Source organism: Ceratotherium simum, chromosome 24, assembly GCF_057802395.1.
Source record: "Ceratotherium simum simum isolate JZ-2026a chromosome 24, ASM5780239v1, whole genome shotgun sequence".
Classification (NCBI taxonomy): Eukaryota; Metazoa; Chordata; class Mammalia; order Perissodactyla; family Rhinocerotidae; genus Ceratotherium; species Ceratotherium simum.
Window position 1 is genome coordinate 41553282 of NC_141923.1, and position 14373 is coordinate 41567654.

The 14373-nt window shown below is 36.3% G+C and overlaps 1 protein-coding gene across 1 annotated transcript in view; it reads left to right on the forward strand.

Annotated features, from left to right (window-relative positions):
- Positions 1-225: 225 nt before the first annotated feature.
- C24H14orf39 (chromosome 24 C14orf39 homolog) overlaps positions 226-14373 on the forward strand; it is a 50848-nt gene continuing 36700 nt past the window's right edge. The window contains exons 1-5 of the mRNA XM_087447767.1: positions 226-302; positions 1097-1153; positions 1244-1300; positions 1802-1928; positions 5708-5797. Coding sequence (XP_087303893.1) covers positions 1105-1153; positions 1244-1300; positions 1802-1928; positions 5708-5797 — 323 coding nt within the window. The 5' untranslated portion in view covers positions 226-302; positions 1097-1104. The remainder of the gene's footprint in view (positions 303-1096; positions 1154-1243; positions 1301-1801; positions 1929-5707; positions 5798-14373) is intronic.

The following is a 14373-nucleotide window of genomic DNA, read 5'->3' on the forward strand; positions in this document are numbered from 1 at the left end:
TTTCAGGGCTTTTCCCCGACTCCAGCACCCACTTCTGGGCTTGTGAGGTGCCGGGTGCCCGCTTCGCCGCGGGAGGACAGGGGATCGCCGCGGTGCTGGTCTCGCGGGGAGTTAGATCTCGCTCTTCCGCGCGATCTGTCGCTCCCGCCGCGGGCTTCGCAGGGCTGGGCGGGGCGGAAGAGGGGCTTCGGGCGTAAGTGTCGGGATCTGCTGTTGCGACCCCTGAGCTGGGGACCCCAAGTGGAGTCTGGGATCCGGGCAAGGAAGGGCGTGGACGTTGGAGGCCCGGAGGGGCGGCTGAGGTGGGTGGGAAAGGGAGCTGTGTGTGGCGGTTACTCCCTGGGCAGGCGGTTCTGAGGGGCGGGCAGGCCCTGTCCCTGGAGTACGACCGGAGCTCGCGTTCCGGGCGCTTCCCGGCGCGTGGCCTCGTCCTGGGCCACAGGGGCACCCGAAGCTGGGCGCCGCCGCGGGGCTGCAGTGTCGGGGGCGGGCTCGGGTGAGGGGAAGCGGTTAGCTGTGGGAGTGTTAGCCGCGAGCGAGCTTCGCGCTTCAAAAGGCGCGGGAAGAGCACCGCCTGGGCTCTGCCTGTGCGGTACCGAGTGCCAGGAGCCCCGCCTCCGGCGGATGGTGGAGTGCGGCTGGCGGTCCTGTGAACGCCTCCGCTGGTGGGATGCTTGGGGGTAAACTCGTAAGTGTAAAATTGCGCTGTACCTGTAGGATTTACTTCGCTGTTGGTGTAGGACTTTCTTTAGGAATCTTGCTAATCGAGAAAGGACGTGTTCAGAGATATTATTTATTTTAAAGGGCATATGCTTTTGAGAAATCTGGGTGTCTGTGAACTCCAGAATATGCAGTGACTTAACTGCAGTACCACGTCTCCCTGGCCACCAAGTTTCAGTCTTGCGACGACATTCAATAAGTATTTACTACGTGCCTACTAGCCAGTACTGGGCTGAAAGGGTCTCTGCCCTCCCCGGTTCTAGCTCCACCCACATTTTTCTCTCATAATGCTGCGTTAAAAAGGTTGACACTGAATATGTGCTGTTTTGCATACGACTTAGAAAACCCTGCCTTACAATTTTTTCTTTTAACGTAGTATCCAAGATGAATGACAACCTATTTGTCAGTTTGGACAGACTTTTGCTGGAATTTGGTAGGTATAAAATGAAAATAAAGTAGATAACTATTTGTATTATCACTTGACGTTTTAACAGTGAAGTCACAAAAGAATTACTTATTTTAGTTTTCCAGTATGAGCAAGATATAAGTACTAAAGAAGATATGATTCAACGAATTAATAGTAAGTAGTTTTGCATGATAAAGATATTTTAGTTTTTAAATTTTTATGACATATGAGATAATATGCACTTGACTTGTTTAGAGTAACTTATAGTTGGCCTTATAACTTTTGTGCCAGTTCTATCTAGTGACTAGTAATGAGCTATTTTCCCTAACTACAGTTTTTCAATAATAAATTTTTGTATTCGGCATTTAGTTATTTTGTGTTGAAGAATTTTGCTTTAGGCAGAAACGACCTCTTAATTAAATTGTGCAGTTGAAAATATGTTATTTTTCTCAAATCACACAGGTTATTTCAAATATTTGAGTAAAAACTTTAAATCTTTTTAGAAATCACCAAAAGTCGGGGGCCAGGATTGATGGATGCCACATTTTCAGGAATAATAATTCTGAAAAATAATATTATGAGTGAAATGGCAAAGCAAATTGCATATTACATACGTATTATGTAATTACAAATTATGATTCCTACCTTAAGAAAATAAATATTTCTTCTTTCCAGAATGTGTTGAAGATATTAAAGAAAACAAAGCAACTATTTGTGAGATACACGAAACTATAAATACAACAGATGAGGAAATTGGTCATTATTGTAAACATAGTAAGGAGATCAAAGACAACTGTAGTAAGTGAGTATTTGAAAGAAGTGAACTTTCAGTAATTCTCAGTAGATGATTTTATTCAAGGTTTCTGAGTTTATAGTTGAAGACACTGTTGTTTTAAAGTAGTATTTTATGTTAGAAAAATGATGAATCAAGTCTTAGATTGCCTGTTACATGCCACTGTGAAAAGGGCTCACAGGAAGTTTGAAAGATAGAAGTACTATAAGATCTTTCTAGTTCAGATCGAATTAGTCTAAATACAGAATTTTGAAGAATCTAGGCTCAGAATATAAAATTCCTATTAGATAAATAAATTTGAAGTAATTTCCGTCTTTGAATTGTCAAGATCTTAATTTGGTCTAAGGGAATCTAACCTAAAAATAGTAGCTTTTCAAAACAAAAGTATTCAATATGTTAAGAATTCTTTCAACATGGCTTCAGGTTCTGGATTCTAATAGTTAAATCTATTATAAGACATAAACATTTTGAAACAAAGACTTGTTAATGGAGCTTTATTGTATATTACAAATACTTACAGAAATAAAATGTGTCAGTTTTCTGTATTTAATTTTATGTGGACCATTGTCTTTGTATTTAGTACTATAATTTAGAATATTTGTTTTAAAATATTTTGTTATTAAAAATTTTAATAAGCCTTTTTGGTTTTTCCCCATTACATTTTTTATACATTTAACATTTTATAAAAGTAGCACATACCTAGTATAAAAATTAAAAAACTATACAAATGTATGGAGTGAAAAGTTTTTCCCTGACTGCAGTCCCCACGCTTACCCTATACTTATTCGTCAAATTGTTTTTTTAATTTAAGAATGTACAACGTAAATGATACTGTACATGTAATGATTATGTATAGATTTTATTCTTTTTTAACAGCTGCATAGTATTTTATAGTATTGATGATATTTAACATTTAACAATTAATAGACATTTAGGTTGTTTCCAGTTCTTCCCTGTTATAAGCAACATATACAGATAATCCTTCCACATTTATAGACCTATTGCTGTAGAATGAACTCCTAGAAGTGAAATTGCTAGATCAAAGAGTATGCACATTTAAAGATTTGATAGATAATGCCAAACTGTGCTCCAAAAGATTATACTAATTTATAGTCCCACCAATAATGTATGAGAGTTCCTATTTCCTCACACCCTTGCCAACAATGGAATTATCAATGTTTAAATTTTTTGGCAATCTGATCAACAAAAAGCTATATGTTGAACTTTTTCTATTATTTTCATTTAGATTTTGTTGTAGTAGGTTTTACCAGTGGTTTCCCTCAATTAGCTGCAATGGGTGCTGGAAAAGTACTGATAGTTTCCACTTAGAACCTGCTGTGTCCAAATGTACTGTACTTTATACAAGCTTACTCTCTGCTAGGTTCTGAGGACAGTTAGTAGGATCTGTTGATTTAATACGATGGAGATCTCTAGTTCATGATTTCAGCATGCTGGTTAAGAGATTTAAATGTGAAATATGAATTCATGAAAGTACTAGAAGAAGATATAGGTGACTATATAATCTTTAAGAGAAGAAGGACTTTCTAAGTGTGTCACCAAAGGTAGAACCACATAGGAAACAATGGATAAACATGACTATATACAAATTAAAGAGAAAAACATCCCAAAATGATATAAAAGGCAAAATGATAAGGTAGGAAAAATGTCAAGTAAGGGTTAATTTTTAAAAATATAAAGTACTTGTGGGAATTAATAAGAAAAAGCAAAAGCCCCATTAGAAAAATGAGCAAAGATGGTAAACAGGTAAATATCAAAATGAAGAAATATGTGTTGAATAAATGTGAAGAAATGTTCAGTCTTACTAATAATCAAATACATCCAAATTAAAGCAATAATAAAATGCTTTTTTTTTTTTTGCCTTTAAGTTTTGCAGAAATTTAAAGAAAGATAATACCCAGTGTTGGCTAGGGAATAATAAAATTACCTCTCTCATACACTATAGGAATATATGCTGGTATAGACCTTTTGGATGACATGTCAGTATACTTCTTAAAAAGCTTTAAAAATAAGCATGACTTTTGATTAAACGGTTCCATTTCTGAGAATTTTTCATAAGGAAATAATTAGGTATTCTCTCAAAGATGTGATGTCCGACAAGGCATTTATTTCAGCCTTTTTTCTGGCGGGAAAACATTGGAAGCATCTCTAATGTTCAACATTAGGTGATTGGTTAAATGAATTTTGATATATCAGTATGAATGAACAAGAGGCAGCCAATAAAATTATGATATGTGTATATTTATTGACGGAAAGATGTTAACAGTATATTACAAATTGAACAAAGCAATGAAACAACATTCATAGTATGAACCCAATTTAGTAATTGTATATTTATACATAATTAGAAAAAGTCTGGAAATATGTACATCAAAATGCTTACAGTGAATATCTTTTCAGTGAACATGTATTACTTATGGAATTTTTTAGTACTCAGAAAGTATGTATGTATAACCTTTGATCTTATAATTCCATTTTAGGGGGATATTTTCTAAGGAAATGATTAGAGTAGACAGATGTTTAAGGTCTGTTTACAATGGAGAAACTTAGCTTAAGCAAAAATGGGTAAGAATATGGGAATGGTTAGATAAATTATGGAATATGATGTATGTGTTAAAACCTTTACATGGGCCGGCCCTGTGGCTTGGTGGTTAAGTGTGCGCGCTGCGATGCTGGTGGCCCGGGTTCGGATCCCGGGTGCGCATCGAGGCACCACTTCTCCGTTCGTCCTGAGGCAGAGTCCCACATGCAGCAACTAGAAGGATGTGCAGCTACGACACACAACTATCCACTGGGGCTTTGGGGGGAAAAAATAAAATAAATAAAATCTTTATAAAAAAAAAAAAACAAAAAAAACCTTTACAGTGAATTCTTAGTGACAAGGAAAATGTGTATGATTTAAAAGCAAGTGTTAAATGAGGATACGTTGTTGTATGTGAATATGATCTCAAAGATGTTAAAATATATATTTATAGTAAAATCTGGAAAACAATTTATTAAAACAATAATAGTAGTTATTATTTAGTGTTAAGAATATGGACGATAGTTATTTTCTTACATATTCTTTTCTGTGCTTCCAAAGTGGGCATGTATACTTTCCGAATCTGAAAATATAAAAAAAATTAGGAAAAAAGAGCTAGAGGAAGTATTTGAACAATACTTAGAATGGAAGCTGCCATGGTGTGTGCTAACTTTAGATTTTTTACGTTGGTAACATTTTTGGAGTCATAAAACAAAAAATGTATAATATGAATATTCATTTTATTATTACTATCTGATTTTATAATTCATTTTGGCCTAGTTTCTTTCTTTCTAGCTCAGAAGGGTGTAACAACCTAACTTTCTAAGTTTTAAAGGGGAAAAAGCCTCTCTTTACCGTTATCCTAGCTTTTTGAATGCTTACTCCAAAAGAATTTCTTAGGCAAGATCTTAGAAGTAAGATGAGAAAGAAAGCCTGTTGTTGGAGTGTTGCAGAGTATATTCTAGAAATGCCACAGTCCAGCCATGTCACATTTATTCCTTTCCTGGTCATGATCCCAAAGCAGGTTTTATGTAAAAATTCATGGATATTGATGTTTGAGCATATTGTATGATTGCATGAATGGTGGTAGTGGTGGTGATGAGAGATGGGAATATTTTTCTTGATGTAAGCTTGTTTTCTCCAGGAAGAGAAAGATTCATTTATTTTTAAGTGGTTACATTCATTTTTATTATCTCTTACAATTTGTTTATCATTCTGAGATGCTAATTACAGTATTTTTTTTCCATAGCTGGAAGCCAACATGTGATGTTTTTCATAAACATGAAGACTATATGCAGGACCAATTTACTATTTATCAAGAAACTATTGAAAAAGACAAGTACAGTACATATATTAATTTAAGCTTATCAATTCTATAAGTTAGTATTAATAGGATATGCTTTATAAAAATGTTAATTGAAAATGTAGAAATTTTCTACAATGAGGGAGTGTTTTTGATTTTTAAAGTAAATCCAGTATTTTGGACTCCTTAGGTGCCATTGGAGGCCTCCTTATTTATTATAAAGCTCTGTCTAACCCTGGATATGTTTAGATATGTCCTTAGATAGAAACTATTTATTAGTAGCAATTATTATAGCAGAGTGCTTCAGTTAATAGTCTTCATGACTGAATTATTATAGGCAAACATCCAGGGGAATAGAATTAGCCATAGAATTACCTTATGAAAAATTTGGAGTATTGACTGTTGAAGGGTATTTTATATCATACTTGTGTTTTTCAGAGTGCTAATTTAGTGAGGTGTTATATTCTGATGGAGAAATACCAATATTGGGTTTATTTTATTATGTGTAAGATCACCTGGTCTTGGGGACTAATTGTAACATAATGAATAAATATATAAATTAATATAAAATAAATAAATAAATGAATGTAATGAAACAAGGTGAAGGACTTTGAACACATTATATAGCATTATAATTTAACTTAATTTAAAAAATTGAAATGTTTTTATTTTATTTTATTTTTATTTTTTTTACTACTTTTTCCCCAGCTTTATTGAGATATAACTAACAAATAACAGTGTTTAAGTTTGAGGTGTACAGCATGATGATTTGATACATGTATATATTGTGAAATGATTACCACAATAAGGGTTAGGTAACACATCTATCACATCACATAACTACTATTTTCTTTGTAGTGAGAATGTTTAAGATTTACTCTCTTAGCAACTTTCAAGTATATAATACAGTATTATGTTCACCATGCTGTATATTAGATCCCCAGAACTTATTCACCTTATAACTGGAAGTTTGTACCCTTTGACCAAGATCTCCCCATTTCCCCCAGCCCCCAGCCCCTGGCAACTACCATTCTACTCTCTGTTTCTATGAGATTGACTTTTTTAAGATTTTACATGTAAGTGAGATTATACAGTATTTATCTTTCTCTGTCTGACTTATTCACTTGGCATAATACTCTCATCCATGTTGTCACAAATGGCAGGACTTCCTTCTTTTTTATGGCTGAATAATATTCTATTATATATATATATATATATATATATATATATATATATATACACCACATTTTCTTTATCCATTCATCCGTTGATGAGCACTTAGATTATTTCCATGTCTTGGCTATTGCAAATAATGCTTCAATGAACATGGGGGTGCAAATATCACTTTGAGATAGTGATTTAATTTCCTTCAAATATATACCTAGAAGTGAGATTGCTGGATCATATGGTCATTCTATTTTTAATTTTTTGAGGTACTTGCATTCTGTTTTCCACAGTGACTGTACCAATTTACATTCCTACCACCAGTGCACAAGGGTTCTCTTTTCTCCACATCCTTGCCAACACTTATCTTTTGTCTTTTTGGTAATAGCCATTCTAACAGGTGTGAGGTGGTAGCTCATTGTGGTTTTGATTTACATTTCTCTGATGATTAGTGATGTTTTCATGTACTTTTTGACCATCTGTATGTCTTTTTTGGGAAAAGACCTATTCAGGTCCTCTGTCTATTTTAACTTGGATTATTAGTCTTTTTGCTGTTGGGTTGTATGAGTTCCTTATATATTTTGGATATTGACCGCTTATTGGATATATGGTTTGCAAATATTTTCTCCCATTCCATAGGTTGCCTCTTCATTTTGTTAATTGTTTCTTTTGCTGTGCAGAAGCTTTTCTAGTTTGTTGTAGTCCCACTTGTTTATTTTTGCTTTTGTTGCTTGGGCTTTTGGTATCACATTCAAAAAAATTGTTGCCAAGACCAACATCAAGGAGCTTCTTTTCTGTGTTTTCTTCTAGGAGTTTTATGGTTGCAGGTCTTACGTTTAAGTCTTTAATCCATTTTAGTTAATTTTTGTGAGTGGTGCAAGATAGGGGTCCAGTTTTATTCTTTTGCTTGTGGATATCCAGTTTTCACAGCACCATGTACTGAAGAGACTATCCTTTCTTCATTGAGTGTTCTTGACTCCTTTGCCAAATATTAGTTGACTGTATATGCAGGGGTTTATTTCTGGACTCTTGATTCTAATTTCATTGGTCTATGTGACTTTTTTCCAGTACCATACTGTTTTGATTACTTTATCTTTGTAGCGTAGTTTAAAATCAGAAATTGTGATGCTTCCAGCTTTATTCTTTTTTCTTGAGATTGCTTTGGCTATTTGGGGTCTTTTGTGCTTCCATACAAATTTTAGGATTGTTTTTTTCTACTTCAGTGGAAAATACCATTGGAATTTTGATAGGGATTGCATTCAGTCTATAGATGGCTTTGGGTAGTATGGACATTACAACAATATTAATTCTTCTGATCTTCTTTCCATTTGTTTGTGTCTTCTTCAATTTCTTTCATCAACGTCTTATAGTTTTCAGTGGGAAGATCTTTCAGCTCCTTGGTTAAATTCATTCCTAAATATTTTATTGTTTTTGATGCTATTGTAAATGGGATTGTTTTCTTTTGTTGTTGTTGATGTTGTTTATTGCAGTAACATTGGTTTATAACATTGTATAAATTTCAGGTGTGCATCATTATACTTCTATTTCTGCATAGATTACGTCATGTTCACCACCCAAATACTAATTACAACCCATCACCACACACATGTGCCGAGTTATCCCTTTTTCCCCTCTTCCCTCCCCCCTTCCCCTCTGGTAACCACCATTCCACTCTCTGTCTCTATGTGTTTGTCTGTTGTTGTTTTTATCTTCTACTTATGAGTGAGATCATACGGTATTTGACCTTCTCCCTCTGACTTATTTCACTTTGCATTATACCCTCAATGTCCATCCATCTTGTCACAAATGGCTGGATTTCATTGTTTCTTATGGCTGAGTAGTATTCCATGGTGTATACATACACATCTTCCTTATCCATTCCTCCCTTGATGGGCACTTAGGTTGCTTCCAAGTCTTGGCTATTGTGAATAACGCTGCAATGAACACAGGGGTGCATGTATCTTTACGCATTGGTGTTTTCAAGTTCTTTGGATAAATACCCAGCAGTGGAATAGCTGGATCATATGGTAGTTCTATCCTTAATTTTTTGAGGAATCTCCATACTGTTTTCCATAGTGGCTGCACCAGTTTGCACTCCCGCCAGCAGTGTATGAGAGTTCCCTTCTCTCCACATCCTCTCCAACACTTGTTGTTTCCTGTCTTGTTAATTATAGCCATTCTGATGGGCGTGAGGTGATATCTCATTGTAGTTTTGATTTGCATTTCCTTGATAGTTAATGATGCTGAACATCTTTTCATGTGCCTGTTGGCCATCTGTATATCTTCTTTGGAGAAATGTGTGTTCAGGTCTTTTACCCATTTTTTTAATTGGGTTGTTAGATTTTTGTTGTTGAGATGCATCAGTTCTTTATATATTTTGGAGATTAACCCCTTATCAGATGTATGGTTTGCAAATATCTTCTCCCAATTGTTAGGTTGTCTTTTTGTTTTATTGATGGTTTCCTTTGCTGTGCAGAAGCTTTTTAGTTTGATGTAGTCCCATTTGTTTATTTTTTCTACTGTTTGTCTTACCCGGTCAGACATGGTGCTTGAAAATATGTAGCCAAGACCAATGTCGAAGAGCGTACTGCCTATGTTTTCTTCTAGAAGTTTCATGGTTTCAGGTCTTATATTCAAGTCTTTAATCCATTTTGAATTCATTTTTGTGTATGGTGTAAGGTAAGGGTCTACTTCCATTTTTTTGCATGTGGCTGTCTAGTTTTCCCAACACCATTTGTTGAAGAGACTTTCTTTACTCCACTGTGTGTTCTTGGCTCCATGTCAAAGATTAGCTGTCCATAGATGTGTGGGTTTATTTCTGGGCTTTCAATTCTATTCCATTGATCTATATGTCTTTTTTTGTGCCAGTACCATGCTGTTTTGGTTACTATAGCTCTGTAGTATATTTTGAAATCAGGGAGTGTGATACCTCCGGCTTTGTTCTTTTTTCTCAGGATTGCTTTGGCTATTCGAGGTTTTTTGTTGTTCCATATAAATTTTAGGACTCTTTGTTCTATTTCTGTGAAAAATGTTGTTGGAACTTGGATAGGGATTGCATTGAATCTATAGATTGCTTTAGGAAGTATGGACATCTTAACTATGTTAATTCTTCCAATCCAAGAGCATGGAATATCTTTCCATTACTTTGTGTCTTCTTCAATTTCTTTTAGCAATGTTTTATAGTTTTTGGTGTATAGATCTTTCACCTCTTTGGTTAAGTTTATTCCTAGGTATTTTATTCTTTTTGTTGCAATTGTAAATGGGATTGTATTCTTGATTTCTGTTTCTGCTACTTTGTTGTTAGTGTATAGAAATGCAACTGATTTTTGTATGTTGATTTTGTATCCTGCAACTTTACCGTATTCATTTATTACTTCTAAAAGTGTTTTGGTGGATTCTTTAGGGTTTTCTATGTATAAAATCATGTCATCTGCAAATAGTGAGAGTTTCACTTCTTCCTTTCCAGTTTGGATCCATTTTATTTCTTTTTCTTGCCTGATTTCTCTGGCTAGGACTTCCAGTACTATGTTAAATGGGAGTGGTGAGAGTGGGCATCCTTGTCTGGTTCCTGTTCTCAGAGGGATAGCTTTCAGTTTTTCACCATTGAGGATGATATTAGCTGTGGGTTTGTCATAAATGGCCTTTATTATGTTGAGGTACTTTCCTTCTATCCCCATTTTATTCAGAGTTTTTATCATAAATGGATGCTGTATCTTGTCAAATGCTTTCTCTGCATCTATTGAGATGATCATGTGATTTTTATTCTTCATTTTATTAATGTGGTGTATTACGTTGATTGATTTGAGAATGTTGAACCATCCCTGCATACCTGGAATAAATCCCACTTGATCATGGTGTATAATCTTTTTAATGTATTGTTGTATGAGATTTGCTAGTATTTTTTTGAGGATTTTTGTATCGATGTTCATCAGTGATATTGGCCTGTAATTTTCTTTTTTAGTGTTGTCCTTTTTTGGTTTTGGTATCAGGGTAATGTCGGCTTCATAGAATGAGTTAGGGAGCTTCCGCCCCCTCCTCAATTTTTTGGAAGAGTTTGAGAAGGATAGGTATTAAGTCTTTGAATGTTTGGTAGAATTCACCAGGGAAGCTTCCGTCTGGTCCTGGACTTTTATTTTTGGGGAGGTTTTTGATTACTGTTTCAGTCTCCTTACTGGTGATTGGTTTATTCAAATTCTCTCTTTCTTCTTGGTCTAGTTTTGGAAGGTTGTATAATTCTAAGAATTTATCCATTTCTTCCAGATTGTCGAATTTGTTGGCATATAGCTTTTCATAGTATTCTCTTATAATCTTTTGTATTTCTGAGGTGTCTGTTGTAATTTCTCCTCTTTCATTTCTGATTTTACTTATTTGAGCCTTCTCTCTTTCTTTCTTGGTGAGTCTAGCTAAAGGTTTGTCAATTTTGTTGATCTTTTCAAAGAACCAGCTCTTGGTTTTATTAATTTTTTCTGTTGTTTTTTTGGTCTCTATTTCATTTATTTCTGCTCTGATTTTTATTATTTCCCTTCTTCTACTGATTTTGGGCTTTGTTCTTCGTTTTCCAGTCCCTTCAGGTGCACTGTTAGATTGTTTCTTTGAGATTTTTCTTGTTTGTTGAGATAGGCCTGTATCGCTATAAACTTCCCTCTTAGAACCGCTTTTGCTGTATCCCATAAATTCTGGCCTGTCGTATTTTCATTTTCATTTGTCTCCAGGTATTAGTTGATTTCTCCTTTTGATTTCTTTGTTGACCCAATCGTTGTTCAGTAGCATTTTGTTTAATCTCTACGTATTTGTGGCTTTTCTGATTTTCTTCCTATAGTTGATTTCTAGTTTCATACCGTTGTGGTCAGAAAAGATGCCTGATATTATTTCAATCTTCTTAAATTTATGGAGACTTGTTTTGTGGCCTAATATGTGATCAATCCTGGAGAATGTTCCATGTGCATTTGAAAAGAACGTGTATTCTTCAGTTTTTGGATGTAATGCTCTGTATATATCTACTAGGTCCATCTGTTCTAGTGTGTCGTTTAAGGCCAATGTTTCCTTATTGATCTTCTGTTTGGATGATCTATCCGTTGGTGTAAGGGGAGTGTTAAAGTCCCCTACTATTATTGTGTTACTGTCTATTTCTGTTTTTATGTCTGTTAATAATTGCTTTATATATTTAGGTGCTCCTACATTGGGTGCGTAGATATTTACAAGTGTTATATCCTCTTGTTGGATTGTTCCCTTGATCATTATGTAATGCCCTTCTTTATCTCTTTTTACAGTTTTTGTTTTAAAGTCTATTTTGTCTGATATGAGTATTGCTACCCCAGCTTTCTTTTCATTGCCATTTGCTTGGAGTATCTTTTCCATCCCTTCACTTTCAGTTTGTGAGTGTCTTTAGGTCTGAAGTGTGTCTCTTGTATGCAGCATATATATGGGTCTTGTTTTTTTATCCAATCAGCCACCCTGTGCCTTTTAATTGGAGCATTTAGTTCATTGACGTTTAAAGTAGCTATTGATAAGTATGTACTTACTGCCATTTAATAACTTTTTTTTCCTCAGTGTTTTTGTAGTCCTCTATACAGAATTGATGGTTTCTTTAGTTTGACCTCTGTCTGAAAACTCTACTCTTTAACTCCCTTCCTCCCTCATTTTATGTTTTTGATATCATATCTAACCTCTCTTTTGTGCATTTGTATCTATTACCCTCTTATCATGGAAATAGATAATTTTTCCTATTTGTGGTCTTCTCTTTTCCCCTTAAACCAGTCCTTTTAACATTTCTTGTAGCACTGGTTTCTTGGTGACAAACTCCTTTAATTTTTGCTTATCTGGGAAACTTTTTCTCTCTCCTTCCATTTTGAATGATAACTTTGCTGGGTAGAGTATTCTTGGCTGTAAGTTTTTTCCTTTTAGCACTTTAAATATATCGTGCCACTCTCTTCTAGCCTGTAAGGTTTCTGCTGAGAAGTCAGCTGATAGCCTTATGGCATTTCCTTTATATGTAACTTGTCTTTCTCTTGCGGCTTTTAGGGTTCTCTCTTTATCTCTAATTCTGGACATTTTGATTATGATGTGTCTTGGTGTGGGCCTCTTTGGGTTTATCTTGTTTGGTGCTCTCTGTGCTTCCTGTACCTGGATGTCTGTTTCCTTCCTTAGGTTAGGGAAATTTTCATCTATTATTTCATCAAATAGATTCTCTGCCCCTTTGTCTCGCTCTTCTCCTTCTCGGACACCTATAACACGGATGTTAGTGTGCTTTATGTTTTCCCAGATGTCCCTTAGACTGTCCTCACTCTTTTTAATTCTTTTTTCTTTTACCTGTTCAGCTTGGGTAATTTCTTCTATCTTTCATCCAGCTCACAGATCCTTTCTTCTGTATCCTCTACTCTGCTTTTGAGTTCCTCTAGTGAATTTTTCATTTCCAGAATTGTATTCTTCATTTCTGATTGGTTCTTTTTTATATCTTCCATTTCTTTGTTGACATTCTCACTGAGTTCATCTATTCTTCTCCCCAGATCAGTGAGCATCCTTAACACTCTTAGTTTGAACTCTCTGTCGGGTAGGTTGCTCATTTCTGTTTCACTTAGTTCCTTTTCTGGTGTTTTGTCCTGTTCCCTTACTTGGAATGTATTCCTTTGCCTTCTCATTTTGCCTCTTTCCCTTTGCTTGTGTCTGTGTATTAGGTAGGTCAGCTATGTCTCCTGTTCTTGGATAGGTGACCTTATGTAAGTGATGCCTTAGGAGGCTTCCAGTGTGCTTCCCTCAGTTCTCAATGTTCCAGGGTTGACCCCTATGTGGGCTACGTGTGTCCTTCTGTTGTGGCCTGTTTGCTCTCCCTGTAGGTGCCCAGGGAGGCTGAGTTATGCTCCTGGGCAGCTGTTGTAATGCTCAGCTGCTTGTAGTTGTTGTGGGCCCTTCAGTCTCTTTATGAGGTGTGGGGAGCCCCAGCACAGTTGGCTGCAAGTTCTAATACCACATTTGTGTTGCAGTATTTCTTTTAAGTGAGTAGGCCCCCACTGTGGCAGGTTGTTAGCCTCAGGGGCTTACAATTGCTATAAGCCTCCAGCCTTTAGGTCTTGTCAGCTCTCTGAGGTTTGCAGCTGGGTGGGGCTGGCCTCAGGCATGGGAGCACCCAATTGTTTCAGGCTTTGGAAGGTGGGGCAAACCCCCTATGTGGGTCTTTGAGAAGCACAAGTCTTCTGCAGCTGACAAGCCCCGCCGCCCACATGTCCACACACACCGTCAACACAGTCCTGCCCTGTGTGCGCGCCCCAACCTCCTGAAGTGCACCCAGTCTCTCCATGGAGGGAGCCCCACACACTCCACCACTGCCCCGCATTCCACTCGCTCCTTGTGCACGCCCTGCCCCACTGAAGTGGGCTCAATCGCCAGGCTGCAGAGAATCCAGTCACCAATCTCTGCAGGCCCACAAGTTGCCTGAGGGCTTGTTGTTGGGT